At 43.6% G+C, this 27,647-nt stretch overlaps 1 protein-coding gene across 2 annotated transcripts in view; it reads left to right on the forward strand.

Moving 5' to 3' along the window:
* The window catches only part of MYO1E (myosin IE), a 274,229-nt gene that overhangs the window by 116,118 nt on the left and 130,464 nt on the right, over positions 1-27,647 (forward strand). For both annotated transcript variants that reach the window (XM_073586955.1, XM_073586956.1), the window contains one exon: positions 26,916-27,059. In XM_073586955.1, the coding sequence (XP_073443056.1) occupies positions 26,916-27,059 (144 nt within the window). The remainder of the gene's footprint in view (positions 1-26,915; positions 27,060-27,647) is intronic.

Raw genomic sequence — 27,647 nt, forward strand, 5'->3', positions numbered from 1 at the left:
CTAATCTTATTAATATTCCCTGCATGCCATCTGTCTCTCTTAATTGTGCACTTTGGAATTCTCGCTCAGTGTGTAACAAACTCTCCTTCATTCATGACTTCTTCCTTTCTAATTCTCTTAACCTCCTGGCTCTTACTGAAACCTGGATCCAGCAGTCAGATACTACCGCTGCTGCTGCTCTTTCATACGGGGGACTACACTTCTCTCATACCCCAAGATCAGACAATAGAGCTGGTGGAGGCGTTGGTCTGCTCCTATCACCAAAATGTACCTTTCAGGTTATCCCTCAACTACCCTCACTTGTCTTCCCTTCTTTTGAGGTCCATGCCGTCAGACTCTACACCCCCTTCTCCATGCGAGTGGCGGTGATGTATCGTCCTCCCGGCCCCTCCCATCAGTTCCTGGATCATTTTGCCACTTGGCTTCCACATTTTCTCTCCTGTGACATCCCTACCCTCATCATGGGAGATTTCAACATCCCCATTGCTCTTCCCCTCTCCCCATCTGCTACTCACCTTTTATCTCTAACCTCCTCATTTGGCCTTTCGAAGCTTACTAATTCTCCAACGCGTGAAGACGGAAACTCCCTCGACTTGGTCTTCTCTCGGCTTTGTGCAGTGGATGATTTTGCAAACTCCCCTCTCCCGCTCTCTGACCACAATCTTCTTTCTTTCTCTATAAAGAACTGCCAGGCTGCTCAGGTCACCCCCACTGTCCAGACTTATAGAAACATACAGGCCATTAACACCCAGAAACTTCTGAAGAACTTGCAGTCTTCATTGGCCCCTATCTCCTCCCTCTCATGTTTCAATGCAGAATCAGGACATTACAATGAAACACTTCAAAGTGCCCTGGATGAATTTGCACCCCCTATAAATAGAACACCACAACACAGACGGCGACAACCCTGGCACACGGTGCAAACACGTTTCCTGCAGCGGTGCTCCAGGTGCGCCGAACGTCTGTGGAGAAAATCCAATCTACACGAAGATTTCATCCATTTTAAGTTTATGCTTAGAACATACAACACTGCCCTTCACCTCTCCAACAAACCTATTTCAACACCCTCATCACCTCACTGTCCAATAACCCGAAACGTCTCTTTGACACTTTTCATTCTCTACTCAATCCAAGAGTACAGGCCCCAACCACGGAGCTCCGAGCTGACGATCTGGCCAATTACTTCAAAGAAAAAATTTGACCAGATCCAACAGGAAATTATCTCCAAATCCCCTCATACCATGCACTGTCCTCCCTCCCCCACTGCATCTAACTCACTCTCTGATTTTGAACCAGTCACAGAAGAAGAAGTAAGCAGGCTCCTTGCATCTTCTCGCCCAACTACTTGCACCAGTGACCCATTTCCATCACATCTCCTCCAGTCCCTTTCCCCTGCTGTCACCCCTCACCTAACTAAAATATTTAACCCCTCTCTCTCTTCTGGTATTTTTTCCCTCCTCATTTAAGCATGCCATCATACATCCACTACTTAAAAAACCATCCCTCGACCAAAACTGTGCCGCTAACTATAGACCTGTCTCTAATCTTCCCTTCATCTCTAAACTCCTGGAACGCCTGGTCCACTCCCGTCTTATCCGCTATCTCTCAGAAAACTCTGTTCTCGACCCTCTCCAATCCGGTTTCCGCTCTTTACACTCCACTGAAACTGCCCTCACTAAAGTCTCTAATGATCTGCTAACAGCTAAATCAAATGGTCATTACTCCATGCTAATTCTCTTGGATCTCTCTGCAGCATTCGACACTGTGGATCATCAGCTCCTCCTCCTCACTATGCTCCATTCCATTGGCCTCAAGGACACCGTTCTCTCCTGGTTCTCCTCCTATCTCTCCGACCGCTCCTTTACTGTTTCTTTTGCCGGTTCCTCCTCCTCTCACCTTCCCCTTACTGTTGGGGTTCCTCAAGGATCGGTTCTAGGCCCCCTCCTCTTCTCCTTATACACTGCCCCTATTGGTCAAACAATCAGTAGATTTGGTTTCCAGTACCATCTCTATGCTGATGACACCCAATTATACGCTTCTTCTCCTGACATCACGCCAGCCTTTCTAGAAAACACTGGCGATTGTCTAAACGCTGTGTCTAATATCATGTCCTCACTATATCTGAAACTGAACCTGTCAAAGACTGAACTCCTGGTGTTTCCTCCCGCTACTAATGTACCTATACCCGACATTGCTATTTCTGTGTGTGGTTCCACTATTACTCCCCAGCAACATGCCCGCTGTCTTGGGGTCATACTTGATTCCGAGCTTTCCTTTGCCCCCCACATTCGATCACTGGCTCGCTCTTGTCATCTGCACCTCAAAAACATTTCTAGAATTCGACCTTTTCTTACTTTTGACTCTGCAAAAACTCTTACTGTTTCTCTTATTCATTCTCGTCTTTGTAACTCTCTTCTAATCGGTCTCCCTCTTGCCAAACTCTCCCCTCTCCAATCTGTCTTGAATGCTGCAGCCAGGATCATATTCCTCACCAATCGTTACACCAATGCCTCTACCTTGTGCCAGTCATTACACTAACTACCCATCCACTCCAGAATTCAGTATAAACTTATTACCCTCACCCACAAAGCCCTCCATGGCTCAGCACCACCCTACATCTCCTCCCTTGTTTCAGTATACCACCCTACCCGCGCCCTCCGTTCTGCTGATGACCTGAGGTTAGTATCCTCAATAGTCAGAACCTCCCACTCCCGTCTCCAAGACTTTACACCTGCCGCGCCAATTCTTTGGAATGCACTTCCCAGGTCAATACGATTAGTCCCCAATCCCCACAATTGTAAGCGTGTCCTGAAAACGCATTTATTCAGACTGGCCTATCGCCTCAACACATTAACCTAACCTATCCCTGTGTGGCAGAGCCAAAAGTTTTACCATAACCAGGTTCCCAGCATCATGTTCCCACATGCTTTATGCATCCATTAGCCCTCTGTGTCTGTACTGTTACACACTTAACATTATGGCTGGTCCATACAATCAGAGCAACTGTTACCACCCACCTTTCGTGTCTACCTCTTTCCTCATAGACTGTAAGCTTGCGAGCAGGGCCCTCACTCCTCTTGTTGTTTGTTATAATCTGCTGTAATGTCTATTGTCTGTACAAATCCCCTCTGAAATGTAAAGTGCTGCGGAATATGTCGGCGCTATAAAAATAAAATTTATTATTATGTAGAAGAGCAGGGGAAGAAGCCATGGGGAAACCTGTACTAGAGCAAATAAGCAGGAGCAGGGAACTACAGAGATGATGGGGGACAGTCGAACTTGCTAAAAGTACTTGAGTACCCTGATGTAGACTATATGGCGGTAACTTGGTAATGTATCCATTTGTCAGTGTGGCTGTGGTGGGTCATGGCACTTTGTATTATTGAAATATGTTAGCTGCTTGTAGGGCTGCGGACATCCATGTTTCCTCCCTGCGTATTAGTATCTGCATAGTGCACAGAATACACGGATTTATAATATTTCCCAGAAACTGGCATTGTGTGATGGACGGCCTGCAACAGGACACAGAGAAAATCTGACTCTCAAGTATGGTAATGTTAGCTTGGGTACATTCAGTAGGTACAGTACACCCATAACAGTGCTGCTGCACAAAGGGCAGGTAAGGTCAAAGGTGGCCAGGTTTCTTTTTTTTTTTTTTTTTAATGTGCTATCAGACTACAGAAGTCTGGGTCATTTTTCTTTAGTGCTAATGTTCTGGTCTTCATAAGGGGGCGGGACTCAGTTATATGGGGGCGTGTCTTTAGGATGTGCTGCATTGTTGCGCTGTAAGCCACACCCCCTTGTAAACACCACAAAAAAATCTAAAAAGGCCCATGTCACTGCAACAACATAGAGGATTTAAAAGCAACAAAAATCTGAATACTTGGGAGCAGTAAGAATATAAACCAGGCACTTTTGATCTGTTATGTTTTCTTTAAACCGTTTTGTTTTTGATAAATTTGACAAAGTAATTTTATATTTAATTTCTTCTTCTGTACTGTAACTGTAGATGGGCAGTAATATCTGTGGACAATTCTAAATATCCGTGCCCCTCACTGTGCCCACGCCGTTGGTCAGTAGCTAGGACTGCTTATACAGGGCTGCATTATCTTTCAGACACTGATATACCAACTGAAGACTCTTCAGGAGAATCATCGGCCGCGTTTCTCCTGTAACGTCGTTTTTGTCTTTCCTTATGTGACTTCTCAGCAGTAAAGGCCTGAACACTGAACATACACACTACAACATGAAAATAACTGGCCGTCCACATGTTCATTTCTTTGCTTGTGAGCGGGTTCTTTTGGGGGTATAAAATGTATTTATCTGTACTTAGTTTCTAGTCTGCGGTGTAAATTTACTTCTGTAAAGTAATGCACAAAAAATATCTGCCGTCTCTTCTATGTGGAATGGGCCTTTCTGATGTATCGCTGTATGGCTGCTTAGCAGGAGTGAAGTATGGGGTGGCACTACATCTGTAAACTAGAACAATGCAGCCCAATTTCTGACTCTCCAGCAATGTGTAATCCTTTACTAGTCTCTCCTTGTTAACTGTTTATAAGCCAGATTGTTGAAAAACGTTGTAAATATTTTTTTTTTTTTTTTTTTTTTGGGGGGGGGGGGTGGGTTCTATACAAGAGAAAAGATTCACTAGATCCTATATGGCATAGAATCTTTCTAGCACTAAGTCATTCAAGTAATTACTGCATATCCTAGGGCAGTGGCCCGCAACCTTACTGGCCTTCAGAGCCACATCCAGCTCCCACCTCCTTCAAAGTAGTGTCAACCAAAGCCCTCATTACAGGTATAACGATAACCAAAGCTTTTCCACAGATCACGCCAAAGCAGTACACTGAGATCCAGCTTTGAGTACCTCCTCTAACAGGTAGTACCATACCTAAATCCTCTCTAAACCCCTAAGACAGTAAATGTGCATCCAGATCTGCTCTTCAGTGCAGGGCTAATCACAAAATTCACCATTTTTGACATGTGCTCCTCATATCGGTCTGCTAGACCTGGAGCAAACTCACCAAGCTGGCAGACGGTCACGAGCCACAATTCATGGGACCACGAGCCACATGTGACTCCCGCACTACAGGTTGGGGACCCCTTGTTGGGTCGGTGGGCTCTCTTTTTACCGCGCAGAGATAAAAACAGACAAAATGGAGGCAGGTTCTGGGTGCAACAGGTCCAGATTTATTTTCGCTCGCCGTCCGCCTGACGGCCTCAAAAGCACACCGCACTTCCTTCAACTCACGGCCCTCCGTTTCCAGGGCCGCTTCTCGCACACCGTACGTTACACTGGGGACGTGTATGCATACACCGTCCCCTCTTCGCTCGTCGACGCTCCTGACAGGTCTGTCACTGTGGCTGCTGACTGTGTAAGGCCGGGGTCACACTTGCGAGTGCAATGCAAGAACCTCTCACATCTCAATACCCGGCACTGCCGCCGGCATTCAGGACTGGAGTGTGCGGCTGCATGTCTTTCTATGCAGCTGAATGCTACGGTCCGAACCGCCGGCAGCGGCGCCAGGTATTGAGATGTGAGACTTGTGTGAGTTTCTCGCATTGCACTCACAAATATAACTCTGGCCTAAAGGTGGTACTGGAGTAACAGGGGCTTCTCTAGTAACAGGGGCTTCTCTAGTAACATAATTCTTGTTCAGAATAAAAAAAAAAAAATCTCCCTGGTCGTCTTGGGAATAAATTGCATGTGGAACTAGAAGTCACAAAAGACATAAGGTAAAATATGTAATGGACTTCTAAAAATTTTGAATCTGTTACAAAATGAGTGGCACATGAGTCACCTGACTGTATAATGTGGACAAAAGATCGCAATGCTGGGACCTGCCGGCGGCGCTGCAGACAGTGTGAGCATGTATTTCTATGCAGCTCTCACACTCTGGCCGAAAGAGCCGATGGCCAGTCCGAGCATTGCATTGTGATCCTCATCCGACTTACACAGCTGTGTGACCCTCCCACTAACCGAATTTAGCGTGTTTGTCTAGTTTCATCTACCCCCTTCTTTGGCCAATAAGATCCAGGCTTGCACATTGGCTGCCCTCATGCACCAGTATTTGTCCCACTTCTGATCTGGCTTACAAACAGAGCAAATATAGAAACACTTGCTTCTGCATTGTTCACCCTCCTGTTTTTGGTTAAGATAATGAACGTGTGAACATGGCTATAGTTTGAATCCAGTGTAGTTGTGAGGGCAGCACTTGTATCTCCCCGACCGCTTCTTCCGGCCCTCCTCAGTGTATGGTGAGCTGCTGCTTATGCAGATAATGGCAGCCAGCAATACCCACCCGACCTCAATACACCAGATTTTTATAAGCTAGGACATTAGTGAATTCATTGAATAGCCACCAATATTTGTGTCCTTTTCTCTAACAAGAGTGCAGATCTGTCACCATAATAGTATTCCGCCCCTACAGAATCTGATTACAACAGATCTATACAGACAATGGATTAGATGAATAAATTGATGGTGATTTAGTGATGAGCAAACGTGCCCAGGTAAGGTGTTATCTGAGCATGCTCTTGTGCTAACTGTCTTCCATGTGCTCGAAAAAATATGTTGGGGTCCCCGCACCTGCATGTCTTGCATCTGTTTGTTAGATCATCCCTGCATGTGTTCCCGTTATCGAACAGCCACGAGACATGCAGTCGCGGGGACTCAATCATTTTTTGAGCATGCAGAAAACAGTCTGGCACCCGAGCACATTCGCTCAACACTAATGGTTTTAATGAAACTGAATTTCTCTAAGTGCAGTCATCTAAAGTCTTCTAGTAACGTGACAGCCGAGATGCCAACATCCCTTGAGTCTCATTAATTAGGACCTGTGCAGTGACTCAGCGCTCCTCCAGGCATGTTCTGCTTATAAAGAATGACAGCCTTGTGTCACACCCCGATAGGTGGTCACACCTTGTGTTCAGGTATGGTATAAACATTGGACAAGTTGTGATTCATGAAATGACTGCTTATTGACTTCATCTGTGAAATCGAATTGCAAAGTCCAAGGGTTTTTTTTTCTCCATTCAGAAGGTTTTTCCTCCTCATTTTATTTCTTAAAGGAAATCTCTTAGCAGGTTGTTGTGATAGAAGCACAATGTAAAGAGACCCTGATTCCAGCGCTGTCATTTACTGGGCTGCTTGCTGCAGTTTTCATAGAATCCCTGTTTTGTCTGATGTAGATGTAGCAGAGCTAGGACTCTTGGGCTGTGTCTAAACCCTCACACACCACTGACTGACAGCTACCAGTCGGTGGAGGGGTTACACACACTGGGCAGACTGGCCTGCACAAGACATGTAGTCCAGTAGTGATAATCTCCTGCTGATAAAACCCTAATCGTCCTGAAACTACTGCACACAGTCTAGTAAGTGACCCATCCCTGGAATCGGGGTCTCTGCCTCTACATTATGCTGCTCTGAGATTAAATGGTAAAAACTTGCTGATGTGATCTTTAAAATGTTTGTTTCTTGAGATGCATTTAAGTTGCTGCCTATTCGTAAATGAAGAACTGTCACACAGCTGGTCAGTTACCATATACTACACCTCTGCTGCAGGCAGTGTGAACACCGGTCTCCGGCACCTCTGGATGTAAGTGCTCAGTATGTAACACATGCTGGGCTCAGAGGCTCAGGTTTGTTCACATGCTGCGGTTTTTAAAGGTAGAAAATGCTGCACTTTGCAATAAGTGAATGAGATTTCTGACATCTTGTGCACACGCAGCTTATCTTTATCTTGATGCGGATCTGAAGAAAAGCTTTGGTACAATTATGCATGTCCATTCTTTCAGTGTTTCTGCAGCGGTTTCCACCCATTCAATTGAAAACGCACATTCCACATTTTTCACTTGTTTGACTTATTTGCTGCAGCCTTTTTCCTGCCAGCACTCGTATTGGCAGCACATTTGCTGCACCAAAAACCAAACTTGTGCATATTCGCTTAATCCAATGAGTGTTTAATGAAACTAATCCACTGCCTTCTTTGAGGATCCTCTTCTAACGCCCACCATTTGGATAAAACGGTGACACTTCTGCGGCCCACCTCATCTGCTGATCTTCTGTCCCAAATCAATATTGTCTCCTGTAGTCGGGCACCTCACCGGCACATAATTCTGCAGTTACAGCGCACATGACACTGATATAATCCGTGAATATCAAGCAAGATAAAAACCTTTCTGAGCCAAATATGAAGACTCCTCCTCGCGGTAATGCCCAGGGTTTTGGACAGTTGCTTAGGTCTGCATCGGTTTTGCTGGTAAAATTGCATTTGACTTTCACAAAGCATGGACGGTAACAAACATTAGAACATTGACAGTGTGCGGATTACTGTCTGGTGCAGGTTATAGCAGTACGTACCATATGTAGTATCTGTGCCAGAAATGCTTCCCCTATCCACACACTGTGTAACACTGCTGCGTCGCTAGCAGCATTCATGCCTTTGTCGCACTGCCACTACAGGTTCTTCTTTCTTACCGCGGTGCTGCTATAGCACTGCAATATTTAAATGAGGGGGAAGTTGGTCTTTATCAACTCATACATGATTGATATCCTTGTTAATGATCAACCTGCCCACTAATGGCTAAAGGCCCCGTCTCACATGGCGAGATCGCTAAAACGTCACAGATTTTGTGACGCAACAGCAACCTCACCAGCGATCTCACAATATGTGACACATAGCGGCGACAGCCCCCCCCGCTGGATATCGCTGATCGTGCTTGAATGTCCTGGGCCATTTTTTTTTTTTTTTTTTTTAGCACTGTTGTCCCGCTGGCCGGCATGCATCGCTGTGTTTGACGCCGACGAGCGACCTCGTTGGCGACACAGAACTCGGGGATGCAGGCGGGAGTCGTCAGAATAGCTGCTGTGTGACAAGGTCCCAACGACCGCTGAGGTCGTTATACGGATCGCCGGATCGTTGCTGCGTCGTTGAGTAGATTTGTCTGTTTGACAGTTTTACTAGCGACCATGTAGCGATGCACCAGCGATCCTTACCAGGTCGTATCGTTGTCTGGATCGCTGGTGCGTCACTTAGTGTAACGGTTACCTAAGTTAAAACTAGCATTGGCATGTCCGGTTTCCTAATTTCTAAGCACAATTAGCGTTGTCATCCCTCTTCTCTTTTGCTTTTTAAGATTAGAAGTCTTCTATGATCCAGACATATGTTTGACGTAAAGATACTGTATCTTGTGTTCACAATACAGTACCATAACCTTGTACAGGTGACAGCAGGGTTAGTCTTTCCCTGTCTATCCCCTACAAGGCAAGGGATATATTGGGCAGCTCCTCACCCTTGCCTGAGCTTAGGTTACCAGTTGCAGTCTGTTTCTATTCTTCTGCTTTGGTTCATGTTCGATTTGTCTCTCCTGTTACTGACCCGGCTTGTTTTCTTCGATCTTTCTGACCTTTCCACTCCGGATCCTGACTACGTATTCACGCCCCTCCAGGGTAAGCCCGGCCCATGGTGCAATGGGTCCACGCTCGCCTGCGCTTCGATTTGTCTACAGTAATTAAAATTTAGTTTTATTCAGCCAGATAAAAAAACAAGTGTATGAGATTTTAGGAATCTGTCTGCTGTTACTGTAAAATTGCTTTTAATGTGCATAAAAAAAATGCAAAAACAAAATGTGTGAACACAGCCTAAGACTCCTTACACCATCTGGATGTCAGGAACCAGGTACCTAGTAAGGACATGGGCTACTGTCCTGTAGTGCGAGTCTCATTCACTTGTACTGGGGATGCAGTGATTGTGCTGGATCTGTGTAAAAACTAAGACTGAGTTTGTCAGCATCTATGATGTACGTTATCGTAAACCTCGTGTATAAAGCTTGGTCTTCTCATCAGTATCCCTTTTCACTATTAAATCTTAAGGAGGTGATGCCGTATAATGCTCCTGTCTGGACAATTAAGGCATTTACTGGCCGGCTTCTATCTGGCTGCAGTTCAGCGAATGTGAAAGTCAGACCTGGCAATTTCGAGCACTTGAGTCAGGGTGTAACCAAGGCATAGTCTAGGAGATGTTTAATACTTGGGAACAATTAGGTCATCGGGGTATGATTTCTCAGCCAAAATCCTAATGACTAACTTCCTTCATTTGCTGATCTAAGGGACAAACATTTTGTGAACAAATGAAGCAATGTTTTATGACTATGGTCTTGAAGCAAATACTATTGTGTAGCGCACATTTATTTAAATGTACGAGTGGTATACAATGGAAATAATGAGTAATATTACTGTATGTTAGTGTGGGTAATAGTCCCTCTATTAGGCAGTTGTCCTGAACTACTTACTAGTAATAATGACTGACCTACTAGTAATAATAGGAAGTGCTGCTATACTCTGAGGACTTCAATCATGTGAGAAGTTATGTCTATTGAAATGATTATTTCCCTCAAATATACCAGGGGTGGGCAGTTCTTCCAATGGGCCACATGAGACCATGACTGTTGTGGAGGGCCCAACCAATTTGCCAAAATGAAGTCTGCTCATTATTTTGCTAAATTTATCACTTAATTAGATCAAGAAGGGGGTTGTCCTAGTAGTGGGAAACACCTAAGCAAAGGTGGGGACAGTGACTCCATGCTGATTGGGCTTCGAGGTTGTGTCGCCACAACCGCCTATGGGAGTGGAGTGGCGTCCATATTCATTACCTTAATGAGCAGTACCATGTGACTGCTCAACACAGGAAGAAGCTGCCAGCCCCGGGACAACTGAGGATGCAGGGACGTTCAGCGATGGCACAGGAGGGTGAGAATGGTGCCCCAGCTACTGGCTCCTGCCGCTCCTCCTCCACTGCTGGTTTCTGCACAATGACTCGTGTATAAGCTGAGGGGGCATTTTCAGCACAAAAAAAGTGCTGAAAAGCTCGGCTTATACATGAGTATATACAGTAATATACTCCTGTTTTTTAAAATCAGTAAATCATACTGCTCCGGTTATTCCATCCTTGTACCTTGTTAAACAGCCCTCTCCAACCCACACTCCATGGTTACACACACACAATGTATGTTGCCCCCACTTCACCAGATTTAGGTGAAATTGCAACAGCAAGAGATGGGTGGCTTTGTGTTGCATCTTGCGGACCAGTGTTTCCAGCCATCTCGCCCTCAGGCTGAACTTTGTCCAAGTTTGTTATAAAGTGATGTCCTATTGCTAAGATATGCTAACGCTTTGACATCCATAGGGTCCAGTCTATTACTTTCACTAATCAGGTGAACAAAACATGTAGTGCACCCGTTTGAGTTATTGTTATTCCCTGCCCTTTCGGGCTTGCATGCTACAGGATGGTGGGGAAGGAGACAGTAGGTTGGTGGATTGCAGCAGTTTCGGTGTTGGTTGAGGTGATATCACCGGTAGTGGTGAGAGAGACGGAGGTTGTGGGGTCATTGCAGACTGTAGGCTTTCTTGAAGAGGTGGATTTTCAGGTTCCGTCTGAAGGATCCAAATGTAGTTGATAGTCAGGCTTGTTGGAGCAAAGAATTCCAGAGAATAGGGGCTATTCAGGAGAAGTCTTGGAGGCGGTTGGGTGAGGAGCGAATAAGTGTGGTGGAGAGGAGGTCTTGGGAGGACCGGAGATTACGTGAGGGAAGGTATCGGTAGATTAGTTCAGAGACATATGGGGGAGACAGGTTATAGATGGCCTTTAGGTCAGTATTAGTAATTTTGAACTGGATACGCTGAGGGAATGGGAGCCAGTGAAGAGATTTGCAGAGGGGAGAGATGAATTAGTCGGGCAGCAGAGTTAAGGATGGAGTGGAGAGGTGTGAGGGTGTTAGCAGGGAGACCACAGTAAAGGATGTTGCAGTAGTCGAGGCGGGAGATGAGGGCATGCCCAAGCATTTTAGTATATAGAGAGTTGAGGAAAGGACGGATTCTGGAAATATTTTTGAGCTGGAGGTGACAGGAGGTAGAAAGAGCTTGGATGTGCGGTTTGAAGGACAGGGCAGAGTCAAAGGTTACTCCGAGGCAGCGGACTTCCGGAACTGAGGAAAGTGTGAGGTCATTAATTCTTATAGCTAGGTCGGGTAAGGAAGATCTGTGAGATGGCGGAAAGATGATGAGTTCAGATTTGTCCACATTGAGCTTGAGTAAGCGAGAGGAGAAGGAGGATATGGCTGAAAGACAGATGTTAATATGGGCATACAGGTGAAATTAGTTCTACCTGTATACCTTCTGGATGATGGCTTGTTGAGTTAAAATCATTTTTTTTATATCTTCACTCTTTAATGCTACGGGGTGTACGCTGCCTAGAAGATCAGACTGCCTATGGTCTTCATTATACAAGATTTCTCCTCCCCTTCTTGTCGTGTCCCTTTGTCATGTGTGCTGCCGGAAATCCCGCGCCTGCACATTCTGCCTGCAGTCGCTGACCAATTTTGCCTGTATGCTCATATTAATAGCTCAAAATGGTGACAGATTCTCTAACTTTTTTTCTGAACTGTGGTGTTCTCTGCTACCCAACTGTACAGCCGCCCCATAAGTGTCAGACTGCAGTTTCCTGCACAGGGCCACACTGTGCAGGGTAATATGGTGACCCAGCGCTACAGCTGATTAATTTTAAGGGAGGGTGTGGATCGCATTCCCATCAATTATAAAGCCATGATATAGCCTACTTTTTAAGTATGGGTCCACTCATGTGTGGACCCATCGCTCTGATTGCGGAGGTCCCAGCAGTTGCACCCTCATGATCAATACATCATGGAACATACAGACTTATACTAGTGGGAGAGAATCCTTTTGAGTCTAAAGCTAAATTTAAGAATTTGTCTGGATTCCTTTTTCCAGAGAGCCGAGCTCGGATGAGTTACCTACTTACTAAATGTAAAACGCAGACTTTAACAAAACTTTTTATAGCTTTATTCAAGGATGACCAGCGGCGCCCCTACATGCAAGGCTGGTTCTTGCTATGTCTGCCTGGGTTAAGTAGTTTCTGCATCTTGTTGGCTGAAATGGTTAAAATGATGCCATCTGGGTCCGAGCGTGAATGGCAAACAAATAAGGAGCCGTGTATTTTTATTTTGTAAACCACAATCTGCAGATGTCGATGACTAAGGCAATGGTAAGAAAAAGGATTGTGTTTGAAAAAGAGGGGGCATCCTGTGTTTTTTTTTTTTTTTTTTTTTTTTTTTTTTTTTCCTTCAATAGATGTAGCAGAATAAAGATTACTCATAGCCATCCAGAACTTCAAATTAACCCTTTGTAGATTTACAAGCTGCTCAGCATATTATATTTTATTTTTTTTTTTTTTTTTTTTTTTTAAACTAGAGCTTTAGTCCTGGCCTACACAGTGAATTTGGACCCAAACCTGAACTTGTGGCCAAGAATCGCAGGATAATGATGCTGAATTGCACCGTAATGTGAATGTGGTCGTTTCCCAGCCAGAAAGTTACCGTGATATGGAAGTCCCAGCAAGTGATCAACAGAAAATGTTATTGTGTCCCAAAATATGACTTGTGGATAATGGGGGTAGTACAGTTTCGGAGACACCATCCATACTTGTATGGGAGGGATTTCTAGGACTTGCCACGCCATATGCCACATATCGCAGCATCTTTTGGATATTTCATTGTAGAGATGCTGGCTATTGATGGCCCATACATAATATTAAAATTTTGCCTATAATGATATTAAGGATCACCTTCATGTGTAGAAAAATCTGTTCTCACAGTATTTATCTGGTGTGAAATGCTTTTGGTGTAGCGCTCACACCAACAGACCTTCAACACTGTTGTACAACCACACATGTGAGTGGATTTCCAAATCTTCACTTCCTCACTTCTTTCCTATACATGTCTCATTAAACGCCCCCTTTTTATAGTATTTCTTATGATGGGGGTTCAGGATTAAGACTGACTACATGGCAACATTGACAATGTCCCACGAATATTCTATGCCTCTGTTGCATCGCAGCATAATGCAAGGGAATGGTGTTACAAGATTTTTTTTATGTTTTTTTTTAATTCTTATGAATTGTGTGTTAACCCCATTTACTTACAACAGCGGCATGGCACAATCTTCGGTCAAAGTTGTCAAGAAGCCCCCACTTTGCAAATGTGACATGGGCCATTAAACCCCACTTATTTTATGTCTTGCCTATCAGAACCTTGTAGAAGAGGGAAGCGATACAAGCTCATATAAAGTAGTCTATTCTTCCAGGAAAGTGTTGGTTACGGACTTGAAACGCGTAAAGAAGCTGCTAATCAATACTACCACATTGTGGAACGACTACTTTTCCTGCAGCTCAGATGACCAGAGATGTCCATCTCCTTTATACTCCTCCAATATAGTCGTAGAACCTTCAGTCAGAATGTTGCCACTTTTACTTGCGCTATGTTACCATGTGGAAGCTGTACATGAGTGTGTTTTTTTTTTTTTTTTTTTTTTTTTTGTCTGCGCAGCCAAAGTTGCAGGGTAACCCAAGACCTAGGTAAACATGGCTGCTTTCTTACAAACATTGTGCCATACCTGACATGTTTTGTGTGGTTTCCAGTCTAATTTACTTTCAAAAGAGCTGAGCTGCAATACCACACACAACCCATAGGCAAATGTGGCACTGTTTTATGAAAAGAACAGATTTCTCTTATGTACAGCACCTTTATGGTTGTTGGTGATCACTTTACTACAAGTCATAAGTAGCAGTGATAAATGCGGCTGGGTGAAAGGTATGGGCAAATAAAAATGAAATTGCATTGAGTCTGAATGTAATCTAAACCCACCCTGCAGGTTCCGACCTGAGAATTGACCCAAACTGGTAAACTTTTCCTGAAAGAAGCTCAGGCTTTATAGGTATAGACAAGCCGTGTCTCCTAGAGGTGGCACATCATTGGGTGATGAGCACCTGACAATGCCTGGGTGCTTATCGGTATATAGGTATGGTGTGCGTTCCATGCTTGGCTTCTGGCGGTAGGCTTCTCTTTATCGGATCTCATATGATCGCAGGGGACACAGTTCAGGTGACCATTTGGATACGATTCAAAAAAGTAGATGCTTACAGATAGTCCTTAGTTCATTTTTTCAGTCTGTTTTTTGGGTTCACGGTAAGGTTTAGGGACACGGCCAGATCACATATTAATAAAAAAAATTAAGCGCTCAGTTTTACTTTTGTTTTTTAGTGCATCTGCAATCTGCTCTTCTGATTCCTGTTTTGCATTAATGTGGTTTCCATTTGTAGGCACATCTGTCTGCCGTCTTGCAGAAATTGTTCCAGTTTATATAAAATTTAGAATCTGCTTTTTATTCTCTAGTTCAAATACAGTTCTCCTGAGCAATCACTGTGTGTGTGTGTGTGTGTGTGTGTGTGTGTGTGTGTGTGTATATATATATATATATATATATATAATGGGTCACCGAGGAGAAAAAAGGAAAACAAGCTAAGTCACAGAAAACCAGAGGTTGGTAACTATGCAGATTGCAGATCCCTGATCCTATCACACAACTAGCAGCAGCCGTGGAGCGTTCCTACGATGATCCTAGACGCTTCGTCACAGCCGGAGAACTACATAAGCCTGAAGCAAGAAAAGGGAAAACTAACTGCCCCAGAGCAGACCCCAAAGGAAAGACAGCCCCCACACATGTATTGACGGTGAAACTAGATGAAAGCACAAACACAGGCAGGAAAATAGGCTGAGCAAACGATGGGGCCCAAACTAACTGGATAGGAAAGGAAAGACACTGTCTGCAATCTGCCCAAAACCCTACAAAAATAATGTCCAACACTTCTGATAGCAAAATTAACCCTGAAGTCACTAGACTTCTCCCACTGTATCAGCACTCTGAAATATTCTGAGACCGAGCAAAAAGAGGCCAATCTAATAAGGAACAAAAAGCAAATTGGCAAATACAGATAAATAAGAGTGGAAATTCAGCACAGCCCCAGCCGGAGCTGGCTGACCACACAAAAAACTGAATAGACCAACAAAATCAAGTGTGAACATTAGCAGAAAAACTTAGCTTTAGATGACTGGAACAGAGCTGAAAACCAAGAGCTGACAAGCCAGAAGGAATCGCCAGCAACTGAATAGGGCGTCGGCTGTCTTAAATCCAATCTGAGATTCCTGAGGTCCAGTCGACAACCTCATTAACAGGTGGCAGATCTCTACTGATTAAATCAGCCTCACTACCTCCTGTCACCACCAGAGGGAGTCTGGAAGGAGAATTCACAACTGGTGAACCAGAGAATGAACTCACAACACACACACATATACCGTATATACTCGAATATAAGTCGAGATTTTCAGCCCAAAAAATTGGGCTGAAAGTCCCCCTCTCGACTTATATTCGAGTCATATACAAAGGGGTCGGAGGGGGCGGATGTGTCAGGTCATACTTACCCGTCCTGACGCTGTCTTGAGCCCCCAGCTTCTCCCTGTGCTCTCTCTTCCTGCCTTCAGCGGTCACGTGGTGCCGCTCATTAAAACTCATCAATATGCGCATATTGATGAGTTTTAATGAGCGGCACCACGTGACCGCTGAAGGCAGGAAGAGAGAGCGCGGAGAAGCTGGGGGCTCAAGACAGCGTCAGGATGGGTAAGTACAGCGATACTCGCCTGTTCTGCGTCCATGGCTGCTTGCTGCTGTCTGTCATCGGTCAGTGACTTCAGACAGCAGAGGGCGCGGTGACGTGGTTAGTGCGCACCGCGCCCCCTGCAGTCTGAACGTCACTGACTGATGACGTGCAGATAGCGGTGAGCAGCCATGGACGCAGGACAGGTGAGAATCTGACACCCAGCGACGGAGAGGTGAGTATGTCATTTTTTTTTTTTATTTTTTACATGCAGCAGCGGCAGCACATGGGGGAATAATCTAAGGAGCTTCTTATGGGGGCAGCATATGGGGGAACAATATATGGAGCTTCTTATGGGGGGGCAGCATATGGGGGAATAATCTATGGAGCTTCTTCTGAGGACACCATATGGGGGAATAATCTATGGAGCATTTCCCACCCTAGACTTATACTCGAGTCAATAAGTTCTCCCAGTTTTTTGTGGCAAAATTAGGGGGGTCGACTTATACTCGGATCGACTTATACTCGAGAGTGTGTGTATATATAATATATTTTATATGGTAGTGCTGTCATTTAAGTAGGGGATCACTTGCTTGGCAGCCACATAATCAGATCCGGCACAGGTTTTCCATAAACTCAGAATGGTCCATGCGGTTTATTAAACATCATAAACCATGACCAGCAATATATAAACAGCATTGCGTCCATGACAGAGCTTCACTCTGTCAGCAATGTCCAATACGCAGGCTTTTCAGCCTCAGTTATCTCACCCTTTCAGGGTTCTCTCATGGCTGCTTCTCCATACTGCAGACATTCATTCCCTCCAGGGAACTCTCAGGCACTTGCAGCCATTAAACACAGCGTCCACACGTGCTGTCAGGCAGGAAGCCCCATCTCAGCGGGACCTTCCACACTGGACCAACCAGGTCCCAGCATTCACCCTCATGTGACCTACCTTGGCCACATTATATGGTCCATAGCCACACCCACCAGGTCATTCAAGCCTTTACACACACTTTACAATAGTGCTTTTAAACACACCCCCTGGGTGGGTTTGTAGGTAACCAGGCTCGCCCATCTCTCCATTTACCTGGAGACTTCTCCCTTACACTTTGAAACAACACCTCAGCAGTATCACTGCTGATCAACACATAGGTCTCCATCCCAAAGCCACCCACTTTGAGATAAATAACGGCCATTCAGTATTCTGCCGTTCATCCTTTCTCCTGGGTCATCCACACAGCGCCCCCTAGCAGACTCAGTGGTTACTAATATATATACACTCACTGGCCACTTTATTAGGTACACCATGCTAGTAAGGGGTTGGACCCCCTTTTGCCTTCAGAACTGCCTCAATTCTTCGTGGCAGAGGTTCAACAAGGTGCTGGAAGCATTCCTCAGAGATTTTGGACCATATTGACATGATGGCATCACACAGTTGGCGCAGATTTGTCGGCTGCACATCCCTGATGCGAATCTCCCGTTCCACCACATCCCAAAGATGCTCTATTGGATTGAGATCTGGTGACTGAGGAGGCCATTTGAGTACAGTAAACTCATTGTCATGTTCAAGAAACCAATCTGAGATGATTCGAGCTTTATGACATGGCGCATTATCCTGCTGAAAGTAGCCATCAGATGTTGGGTACATTGTGGTCATAAAGGGATGGACATGGTCAGCAACAATACTCAGGTAGGCTGTGGCGTTGCAACGATGCTCAATTGGTACCAAGGGGCCCAAAGAGTGCCCAGAAAAAATTCCCCACACCATGACACCACCACCACCAGCCTGAACCGTTGATACAAGGCAGGATGGATCCATGCTTTCATGTTGTTTACGCCAAATTCTGACCCTACCATCCGAATGTCGCAGCAGAAATCGAGACTCATCAGACCAGGCAACGTTTTTCCAATCTTCTACTGTCCAATTTCGATGAGCTTGTGCAAATTGTAGCCTCAGTTTCCTGTTCTTAGCTGAGAGGAGTGGTACCCAGTGTGGTCTTCTGCTGCTGTAGCCCATCTGCCTCAAAGTTCGACGCACTGTGCGTTCAGAGATGCTCTTCTGCCTACCTTGGTTGTAACGGGTGGCAATTTGAGTCACTGTTGCCTTTCTATCAGCTCGAACCAGTCTGCCCATTCTCCTCTGACCTCTGGCATCAACATGGCATTTCCGGCCACAGAACTGCCGCTCACTGGATTTTTTTTCTTTTTCGGACCATTCTCTGTAAACCCTAGAGATGGTTGTGCGTGAAAATCCCAGTAGATCAGCAGTTTCTGAAATTCTCAGACCAGCCCTTCTGGCACCAACAATCATGCCACGTTCAAAGGCACTCAAATCACCTTTCTTCCCCATACTGATGCTCGGTTTGAACTGCAGGAGATTGTCTTGACCATGTCTACATGCCTAAATGCACTGAGTTGCCGCCATGTGATTGGCTGATTAGAAATTAAGTCTTAACACACAGTTGGACAGGTGTACCTAATAAAGTGGCCAGTGAGTGTATATATATAATTTAATTTTTTTTTTTTTTTTTTTGTTTTTTTTTTTTTTGTTACAGAAGCTCGGAAAGGTTCTGCCATGTTTAAAATGACCGCTTTTTGCGTCCATAGATCCTATTGAGCTCTGCACCAAATTACATGCTCATCCTATCCAGTGTGACTGCCGTTTCACAATAACAGGACAAGTAAGCCACGATCTGTAAGCGGCTGTCATCGTTCATGAGCTCTTGTGCAGTATATAACACCAAACACGAGGAATGTACATAGCTGTTATGGCAGGTAATCTGGTCGATTAGCTGTTTTATTAAGGATAATTACCGATCATGCACATTGTCTGAATGCTACAAATACATGCATGCATTAGGACCTTTTATGCTAGTTTATTGGAGTGAATCCTTTTGGTTCTGCTGTAAATGCCAATAATATGGACACACCCGTGGAGTGGTGCAAGAACTGTTGCAGCAATTTGTGTAGTATGTACAGATAGACATACTGTGTATCCATATAGCACCAAATGGATAAGAAATTGATGAACCTTGCCAGCTGCACTGCTTAGGAAGACCTCTTTCCGAGGGCAGTATTCTTTCTGTACTATGTGCTTTTTAAAGGATAAATACATAATGATATAAAATGTCACACTATCCACAAGACGCATACATACAACCATAAATCCCAAATGGTTGGGACACTGTATAAAATATAAAGGCAATCCAATGATCTACAAATAGCCACATGTTCACAAAAGAACATAACACCGGTCAGAGGGTGAACATTAGACTTTTTTTCATTTGAACGAAAAACTTTTTAGAAACTTGCAGTAAAACCTCTCAAAGTTGGGACGGGTGTTTGTCTCCCATTTTGTAGCCTCCTCACCTATTTGTAAGTCGGTCTGTAAACATCTGACAAGTGAGAAGACCGATTGCTGGAGCTTTGGGAAAGGAGTGTTATCCCATTCTTGGATGTGGTGTTCTAGCTGATCCAGTCCTGGGTCATTGCTCTATTTTTTTTTCATTCCATAATGTCTTCTATTGGTGAAAGGTCTGGACTACAGACAGCTAATTCATTACCCGAACTCTTCTCCGAAGCCATGCTGTTGTGCTGTATGTGGTTTAGCATTGTTCTGCTGAAATATACAAGGACTTCCCTGAAATAGACCTTGTCTGGATGGGAGTGTATGTTCTAAAACCTCAGTTTAATGCTCAGCATTGTGCCCTTCAAGATGTGTAAGCTGCTCAGGCCATCAGAGATACCGGGCGCAGATAACAAGCTGGATGGTCCCTTTTCTCTTCACTCTGCAGAACACCGCATCTGTGGTTTCTAATAAAGAATTTCACATTTTTATTAATTTGACCACAGAACAGTTTTCTTCTTTACTTTGGTCCGTATTAAATGAGCTTTGATCCAGAGAAGATGGCAGCATTTCTGCATTGTTTGATAGAAGTTAAAGCTATGTCATGCTAGGAAGAAGCCATATATTTGTAGCTTGCCTGGAGACCTGTCTTCAGACAGTGATTTCTGGATGTGTTGCTGATCCATCCAGTGTTTTGTGCTACCTAGGGATCCCTGGATCCCGCGCATCCATTACTGACCATATGCCTTGTCCCTTGTGCACATGGATGTCTACAGAATCTGAGTCTTTCCAACTTTCACGTTCTGTTGGAAATCTCTTATAGAGAATAATTTACTCAAGTCATTGAGTCCTTATTTACACTTTATACTTCAGTCCAACTATTTTATAATTGGAATTGTAGATTTAGCTGTGGATTTGTTTGTGAATTTTGTTTTTTTTGTTTTTTTTGCACATGTGCAATGGTTTTCAGTGTATAACTTCAACTATGTGTCGAAATTCTACATCTCAAATCCACAACACATGCAAGGGAAAAAATTACAGCGGAAAATGATTCCATGTATGAGGTGCAGATTTTTTATTTTTCCCATAGGGTTACATGGTGTAAATTTCAAAAGCGGATTTTTCCACATCAAAAATACAATGGTTGTGCTCTTTTTGTGCATTTTTTTTTTTTTTTTTTTTCCCCTACTGCAATCTAAAGCACGTAGGACCTCTTGGGCGCTTTTATAGCGTTCCATGGTCACAGTTGCATTGGATCCTGGGTTATTTTGTTTGTTTTTTTAGCCAAAAACCTAAACATTGGTTTATTGATTGGCGATGATTTCTTAGAGGTGCAATGGAGTAATGAAATGGGGTTGGCAAGTGGCCAGACCTGCAGCTACTTGCAGTGTAATGAAAGGTGTTTGTGGCTATACGGAGAGAATACAGGTTTGTCGACGTCTGCCGAGATGATTTCCTAAAGTATGCTGATGAGTCAATATTGCAATACGTTGCTATTTTTAACTGAGACAAAGACCTTATGGAATAATCTAGACCACAAAGGTGGCAATGTATTTATTGCCATAAATATTATTTTACTGTTTAACCCCTTTACAACCTATGACGTGTAGGTACATATAGGTTGCCTCCCCCTCTGTGGTGCAGGCTCTGATCAGCTGACGTGCCTCTAAAAGCCGCGAGTGGACTAGGGATCCACCCTCGGCTGTTATGTTAAATGCCAGTGTAAATCTCTGACAGCAGCATGGCGCCATAATATTCTACAGCAGACATCATAATTACTGTTACCATTGGGTCTCACATTCTAAACTCTACAAATATGGCAAAAAAAATACATTGCGGTGACAATGACTGCTTGCTGTCTGCGTTCAGTTGTTGTTTTTTTTTTTTTTTCCTTCGGCATTTTTAATTTTTGTAGGCATAACGGGTCTTGACAGATGTCGTGTGCACGTATCCTAATGGGGTGGTGGTTCAGAGGTGGCTTTTGCACCTGGGCATTCGTCACTAAGGACCACAAGACGAGATGATGGCTCGGAGATCGTCTTAGATTTTTTAATTTAGGAGGGTAATGTTTCTCATTATGGTAAATGCCAAATGTCATAGCGTGTTTCAGAAGTCAGACAGGGTTTCCTGGGATAAAAACAACTATGAAAATTAAATTGTCACTATTGCAGCAGAAAGGATGAAGGGAACCTAGAATTCATGTGTGTAATAGATTACTGTGTATAGCAGAACCGTGGTCTATTTTAGTCTTTTTAATTGTCTTTCATTTTAATAGATTAGTCAGTTTTAGTGCTTTATAAGGAACAAATATTTTTATTTTTTTTCTGAGAACTATCCATGATCTTGTGGGCAGAAGGGCTGTAGATGTGAACGCGCTGCCTGGTGCTGAACATTCCCCACATTCCTGAGCTGCAGAAATGCAGGAAACTGCCCTTCAAATAGGAAATGTATTGAAGAGTTGAATTACGATCGCATTTTTCTAAACTTTTTTTTGGTAAAATGTCTTTTTTAAGCTTTAAAAAAATGACAGCAAGCCACATCAGCAGTCTGTAGATTTGCGTACCAGAGTGTGACATCTGCCCCACATGTGCTGGCAGACGTATAGCGCTGCACTCAGTACATTCTTTGCCCATAAGTGGAGGTAGAATTTCTACTGGTTTCGTTATTCCACAGTCACCACGATTACTTTTTATAGCCTCTAAGTTATGTGGAGGTTCTGTAACTGTAGCACTGCGCGCAGTTACTGAATATTTACTAGATCATAGATGTCATGTTTAAAAAAAAAAAAAAAAAAAAATGTCCTATTCAGCAGCGTTAAAGTGCCGACGTCAGGTTTAGGTTAAAAGAAATTATGTGGTTTCTACAAAACTAAATAAAAAAAAAAAAAAAAAAAAAAAAAAAAAGAGAAAAAAATCCGCAGTAAATGCTATAAAATGATGAAAGACTAACCACCTTTCCAATTCCGTATTTCGCCCTTGTCTTTGTGACTGGCCAGCACATGACCAGTTCAGCAGTCATGTGAAGGCTTCTTGTAATCCAAGACAGAGGGACAAGGAGGACACCTGGATTGGCAGGGGATTAAAGAGGTGAGTAGTTGAGTTTTGTGTTTTTGTTTTGATTTTTATATAGCACTTGTAACTGTTAATTTATTTCATAAACTAGATAATCCCTTTTAATATTGGTGAAGGTTGAATATGGAAACATGCCTGCTTTACATCTTGGCTCATTTTAAAGTACAACGTTTTAGGTGTGGTGTGTATCCGTGACTCATGTGAGCTTCACATAAGTGACCCAGTATGATCCCAATAAAGGACAAAGCCAAAGTTGGATTAGTTGGCCACAGCATCCATTTATTAGCATTAATGTACAACAATATTACAAACATTTCCCTCCCAAAAAGGGTGGATTGTCCTCGAAGCCCGAACCCCTGTATACCGTAAATAACCACAACTTCCACCTTGGCCCCAGGTCAAGTCTTACCCCCAGCCGCTAGGCACCAGCTCGAGGATAGGTAGGAATCAACCTGGCCAAAACCCATTAACGGGCCCACCCATTATCCCTCCTGCAGGATTCTAAATGCCCAGTCCGCTTGAATTCACCGAGGGGAGTCCAGGACCTCGTTGGAAATACATGCCCCCCCCAATCCGCCATTTTCCAATTCCACCAACTTCGAGAACCCCCCTACTGCTCTGACAGAACTCCCCGACATTACCGCCCGTAAAGAAAATTGCCAAAACATCTACCTTGTCACCCCAATAAACTCCGTCCTAAATTAAGGGAGGTTGGGTGGGAGCTTCTTGACTGGGCCAGTGAGTACCTACAATGGTTGCCTCGGTAAAATGGCCCCCCCTTTTCCCCACACAAAAATCCCCCCCCCCCCGTATCCCTGACTTAAACTCCACCTCTCCTCATCCCGCATTAATTAACCCCATAAGCATTAAGTTTGCATGCCAGCTCCCTTTATTCCCATGTCACCTTGTCATCTCAGTACGGCCTTTCTGAACATCAGTATCTATAAGTCAAGATCAGGAGTGATGGAAAAATACAGGAGTGGTGACCGGTTTCTATTATACTTCTCCTCTGATTGTAATCCAAAACCAGGAGTGGAACAAATACTGAACTTGTGAACGTGGCTTAAGAGAACTAATGGTTTATAGGGTGAACGGAAAAGTTAAAGCTGTGGTCACACAGAGGACCAGAGTAGCGATGGAAATGGCAGAAGACGGCGATGGGTACATATTTTAGTCTTCTGGATTACTGTTTGCCAACTGGTGGAGAATGAAGTACCACTCCACTTTTTTTTTTTTTTTTTTTTTTGTATGTAAAGGGTGATGACTGGTCCGTCAATCAGTGATCAGCTGAGAAGCTTTGCAACCAAACATCAGCAGGGTTGGTTTACAATACTATTTCACTTATTATGACAGCTTGTATAAATATACCATAGATATAATTTAAGCAAATCTGTCACCTGATTTAACAAATTGCCTTCATTATTAAATAGAGCTTAGGATTAGTCAGATACCGACTTACAACTTTTATTTGTTCTTCCTCCTAGTTCTAAAATGAATATGAAGGTCATCAGGTCTAAGAGACCAATTTAATAAGGTTTGCAGTTTATATTGTAAAATCTGGTGACAGATTCTCTTTAAAAGGAGAACTTAACATGTGTTGTTTGCCGAGACGCTGACTTCTGGGAGTAGTGCTAATCATACCAATAAGAAGGCTTCACTAATTATCTGAGCACATGGGATCATTGCTACGTAGATACTGTACATGAATCTAGTTCTGATACTACAGCACACACCTATAGAAGTATGGGGCTGGACTGATGAGGCGGTCCTACTGATTAAAACTCATGATCTTCCTTTTCCATTTAAATATTTCTACATCATTATACACCACACTATTGTAGAGTCTTGGCTCATAAAAAGGCTTCCTTGAACAGACATGGTGCTAGCCACTCCAACTAGCGGATCCCATAGGAACCAAGGCCTTCATCCTTTAATCTGCCCAGAAATCCTGGTTGCAGTAGTGAGCCTGAGGCAATGATGAGCAGACTAGCTGGGTCAGTAACAGAGGGGACCGAATCCGAAGGCAGTACCATAGTCTGAGAAATAACTGGGGTCAAATACCAAAAGGTTAGTGTGTTGACAAGCAAAGCCAGACAAAGGTCAGGTCGGGGGGATCGGACAAACATCCAGGGTCACAAGTCGGGTCAAGGAGGACAGGATGAATTTAACAGAAAAATGACAACTTTGTATAGGGAGTAACCAAGCACCAAGACTGTCAACTCCCAACAGTATGCTGGGAGCTTAATTACAGTGTGGTACTGCCCTATCTGCCACAAGAGGCGGATAATTCTAATGCTGGACTGTAGACAGACCCATACTGACTGTCAGTACCACATTTGAGTGGACAGTACTTGTGCTGTACAGCGATATTGACCATGACCTCTCTTCCATCACCAGCATAGCCCACAGACTGAATGTGGTGGCGCCTGGTGACTGAAGCAGACATTGCTGGAGCATATCCTTGGATGTAACCTGGATGTCTGTGCTAAGATTGGTTTGCACAGGCACCTGAATGAGCCCTTAAAGGGTACATGCCATATTTTGTGTGGAATTCCACAGCAAAATCCACTGTTAAAAATTTCATTCTTTGTGGTATGGTAATGTCCAAATAAAATGACATTCAAAATCTTTCGAAAAATAAGTATACCAGCATCATCAGGTCCGAGAGATCTATTTAAGAATGTATGCAGGTTTTATTACATTTGTTGAGGCTACGTAGGCAGGTACATGTAGTGGGACTTTTCTGCTGCAAATCTAGCGCAAAGTCTGTGTGCTACATGGGGAATTGTTCTGTAAACTTTCTGCAGATTTCACTGACTGCAAAAATGTGCCACATTGATCTCCTAGTTACATGTGGATTATATCTTGGCTTACACATGTAATTGAGCTGGTGGTTTTGTGTGTAGTTTATGTAACTTCATAAAGTAAAGGTAACGTAACTGACAGGTCTGTCCCTGCACACAAATCGGGAGAGACCTGGTAGTGTGGAGAAGCAGTCGGTGACCGGCTCTGGACTAGTCATCGAGACGCATATTCCCAGACTGGCTTCTCAAAGTATGTTTTCTCTGACGCCGCAGCAATTAGACTAATCCTACATGGCCGATTCATGCCGTCCTGCTGTAAAGTTCCTATTAAATGCATGCCATTCTGTCTGACTAGGTTGTGAACTACACATTAATGATTAGATGCCAGAGTTGAAAGCTTGCATGACTCTGGTGCAGCAGTGACGTCTGTAGTCTGTGGCCGCCGGCCTAGAACCCTAGATGCCTCCCGCTCCCTGTGCTCATAACCTAAAGTAGTATTCCAGAAAGTGAATCCGCGATGGATATTTCCCCAGTGCGGGCGTCATGGTCAATGCAGCATGCTCCCAATATAATGAGCTTTGGCAAAAATTAATCAGTGTTGTGGTGTAAAATAGATTATTTATCACTAGTAATAAGATGCCAGCCTAAAAGTAGTTAGTTTCTCCACTTACTCCATTTACCACTCACTCCTCCGCTGATGTCAGCTAGGCTGTTGCGATTTTGGTGGAGTAATGGTCCAAGTCTAAAGACATTTAAAAATTGTTTAAAAATTGTCACACTTTTTTTTTTTTTTTTTTTTTTTTTTTTTTTTATTCTCTAAATGTAGAAATTTGTTACAAAAAGTTTAGTTAGAATATTCTATCAAATTTGCAAAAAAAAGATTTTACAGTAAGTATTTCAATAGACAGTTCTTTATTGTTCAAAGTTAGTGGTACCTTCGACATGATACTACTTGAAATAACCATGTTTTTCATGAAGAGTCCTATGTGAATATGTGACGGACTTAAACAATATACAGTAATCACCGGTTTTATATAAAGTAAAGCCTAGAGTAGAATAAATAAGACGAATGCTTTTCTTTGTAGCCTCCATTCCAGTGTTTGGCTCAGAACTGCTGCACAAGCTGTATGTCTGGTTCACTGTAGTGCTATTTTCTCAACTACTGTTTCTCTTGTATTTTCAGGGCAGCAAAGGACATTACAGATACCACTGGCAAAGCCACAATGTCAAGCACAGTGGAATGGATGATATGGTCCTGTTGTCCAAAATTACTGAAGATTCTATAGTGGAAAACTTGAAAAAGCGCTATATGGATGATTTCATCTTTGTATCCTTTCCACTGTATTTTATACCAGATCCATGAAGTCTCAGCCTAATTCTGATTTTGAAAAGTGAGCTATCATCCTACATGATCACATTGCTTAGGTCTTATGTCAGCTGTACTCTCAGCAATTCAACTCCCCAGCTAATAACCTAAAGTCGTCTTTATTGTTAGTCTAAATTACTGTGCTACATTCTCTGCATCTACATTGTATATGTAAACCCTTATATGGTGGTATTTAGTAGCTTAGGTAATGGCGCCACAGGATCACCAAGGTTGCCCAAGGCTTTTTTTTTTTTTTTTTTTTTTTTTACCTTTTTAGTCTGTAGAAAGTCATAGTGGCCTTTGGGTCAAAATGTATTAGCTCAATCAGGCTGATCAAGGTCACACGAAGAAGATTAACTGTGGGGCAGGACAGTTGGGGCAGATATCCTTTGTGCTGCTGCTGCTACCCCCCTCCATTGCCCAACACACTCCAAGTTATTCTTTCCAACTTCACAGCCTGTGCTACCGGCACCTCTGGTTTTAAAGTGCAATAAGTAGCTTATAAAATTATTGCCAGCATGCAAACTAATCTGCAGTCTGTAATATTCA

Source organism: Dendrobates tinctorius, unplaced genomic scaffold (assembly GCF_039654945.1).
Source record: "Dendrobates tinctorius isolate UK_male_01 unplaced genomic scaffold, ASM3965494v1 ptg000097l, whole genome shotgun sequence".
NCBI lineage: Eukaryota > Metazoa > Chordata > Amphibia > Anura > Dendrobatidae > Dendrobates > Dendrobates tinctorius.